Source organism: Trachymyrmex septentrionalis, unplaced genomic scaffold (assembly GCF_001594115.1).
Source record: "Trachymyrmex septentrionalis isolate Tsep2-gDNA-1 unplaced genomic scaffold, Tsep1.0 scaffold37, whole genome shotgun sequence".
Taxonomy (NCBI): domain Eukaryota; kingdom Metazoa; phylum Arthropoda; class Insecta; order Hymenoptera; family Formicidae; genus Trachymyrmex; species Trachymyrmex septentrionalis.
The window spans coordinates 7030634-7033620 of record NW_017305536.1 but is presented as its reverse complement, the minus strand read 5'-3'; the positions used below and the strand labels follow the sequence as shown (position 1 = coordinate 7033620).

At 27.1% G+C, this 2987-nt stretch overlaps 1 protein-coding gene across 1 annotated transcript in view; it reads left to right on the top strand.

Moving 5' to 3' along the window:
* Nucleotides 1-2987, top strand: part of LOC108750738 — a 5704-nt gene that overhangs the window by 1186 nt on the left and 1531 nt on the right. Inside the window, exons 2-3 of the mRNA XM_018490438.1 lie at nucleotides 1287-1775; nucleotides 1951-2091. Of these exons, the coding sequence (XP_018345940.1) occupies nucleotides 1287-1775; nucleotides 1951-2091 (630 nt within the window). The remainder of the gene's footprint in view (nucleotides 1-1286; nucleotides 1776-1950; nucleotides 2092-2987) is intronic.

Sequence of the window (2987 nt, the reverse complement as noted above, 5' to 3'; positions counted from 1 at the left end):
TCGTCGTTTTTGGAACTTGCGACAGGCCGATAATTGTTACAAATAAAAAATGATTCCACACGATGGAAATAAGAAGAAAATTACATCTAATGTTAATTCGGTCTGAAATTATGTTAAGTGATTGTAATAAAAAAATATTAATTGTTAAATGCGGACATCGATGCGAATTTTAATTTAAATAGTTGAAGGTTATTATTTATATTTATTTTTATTTTGTACTGAGGATGGTCAAATGGTGACCGAAACGTCTACTATGTACATTGTTATTATTGAATTATAACTTTTTGACATCTCTAGCGTGGCTGTATGCTCCTTTTTACTTAACCTTCTTAACATTGAGCCACTTTCTAATATTGAAAATTCTTATTATATACATCCTTTAACACTGTAAAGTGTACAGACAAATATTTCTGCAAGTAAAGGATGGAATTTTGAACTAATTGAAAGTTAATTTCTAATTTTGGCTCTACTATAATTATTTACCGAGTTATTAACGATTAAGTTGAACAATCAGATTACACCCAGAGGAGTAGAAAAAGCATAGTATACTATGAAGCTCCTGGTATTGTACATTCTCTCGATTACAATTTTATTTTAATTTTTCATTTTCATAAATAAATAAATGAATAAATCGATAAACGGATAGATAAATAATGGTAGAGAAATAATGATCTGAGAAAATTGGGAAAGAAACTTTTAGTTTAAAATTCCATCCTCTTTGACTTTTAGAAGTATTAATTAATTAACAATTACGGAATGTAGGTATACTGTATATAGCTATTCTTACATAGAGAAATTATGTTCGGCACAATTTCCTTAATTTAGTGATTATTTTGTCAAACTTTATTAGGCGGTATGATTCGCTAATTTTAAAAAACTACTGTAATTTCAATATTTTAGTATTAGATGTTTCGTTTCAAAATGATCTCAGGAATCTACATTTATAAGTAATCACAATTATGTCATAATTTTTACAGGATTTCCAGAAAGTTTTGTATTTTGATATTGTGATTGTTACAATTAATATTAGTTACAAAATATAATTATGTAATTTTTTTTAAATCTAATTATTATCTTACTTTAACACATTATAAAAAATATAAAAAATAACGAATCGATATTATAATTAATATTTTTTTAATACGTTCCGTGCCAGTCACTGGTGATTATCACGCGATGTGATAGGTGTCACTTAAAAATGAGGTGGTATTGAAAGTAAAATGTAATTTGCTGATATAAAATTAAAATTAATTCACTATATTATACAATGTAACGGATTTTCACAGGAAGATAGAATTGGACGAAATATATCGATTAGAACAACTTCAACAACGAATAGATGAGAACAATTTATTATCTGATGATGCAGGAGAAATGAGAAACTACTTTGAGTTCACATCAGAAGAAATAGAAAACTTTGACGAGCTAATAGAAGAAGCCATTGACTATGAACAGCATATTGAAATATTGACGACATTTAAAATATTTAAAATAAATTCGGAGAGAATATGTACATATTGTTTAAGAACAGTTACCACTGATGGCCATTATTATATTGAAAGAAATCATTGGGAATTATATCACGGACTATTTGCTCAAATATATGAAGAAATATTAGATATAGAAATGGTACATGATATATTTAATCACTACGTCATAATGAATTATATGTTGAGGTGCTTATACTGTACACATGTGTTCGAAGTGAAAGCTTTGCGATTAAATGTTGAAGAACAGCTGGTTATTTTACTTAAACATTGCAACACACATATTGGGTAAACAAGTATTTTTTTCTATTTGCCAAAAGGCGATATTGCGACTAGAATTATATATTATGATAAAGATATTTTGTTTTTTCAAAATTGTTTAGCTTACACCACCAAAATGCATTTTATCATATACGATACTCATCTTGATGATAAAATTAAAATATTTTTCTGTTTATGACAGGATATCTTTAGATTATGAAATAGACCAAGAGGAACATCTACGAAAAGAATTTAAACGAAAACTAAATACAGAAAAAGAATTAGTCGAGGTGGAGAATTCTAGAAGGGACGATCACGGGCAGCAAAGTAGCGACTGTGATAAGTAACTTTATTTTTCTTATATTATATAGCACGAACACACACACATACACACACACACGCACGCACGCACGCACGCACACGCACGCGCACAGAGAGAGAGAGAGAGAGAGAGAGAAATTTCAAAATTAAATATTAATTTTCCAATACAAATATAACTTATATTATTACAAAAACATTATTCAATATGATAAAAAAAAGTAAAATTAATTTACATAATGTTACTTTTACATAATGTTATGATGATTTTTACAGAAATACTACAGAACAACTAGATGAATTACATCCAGAAATACAACAATACTTTTATGAGCAATATATAAAACAAATAATGGAACAGAAAGCGAATAATATAGATATTCAAAAAGATACGGCGTACAAAAAAAAAGAAAAAAATCTTAGGAAAGTTGCTGAACTACTGAAAAAATACGATATAAGGCCTATACAGACAGGGCAGCTAAAATGTTTAAAATGTGATATCATTGTTAATGATAAAATTTATAATGAAAGGTGTTTGTATCTTGTACGAAACCATTTTGAAATATATCACGGAAAATTAAATTACATATATAAAGGAATAGACAAAGAACTAGAAAAGAATTATAGAATAACAAACAGCATAATGTGGTGCACCGTATGTTCAGCAAATTTGGATATGGGAATGAACGATATGGAAACCATTAAAAAAAAAATGTTTATATTAGGTTTTCACTGGATATATTTCCATTCGTAGTAAGAAAAAAAGTATTTTATATTTATCAAAATTAACGAAAATAAATTTTATTTTGTTTTTATTCAATAATTTAAATTCATAACAACTCGAAAACTCAATAATTGTCATCATATTTTTAATCAAAATTACAAATTGTTATTATATGTATAAATACCCTGATGATTATA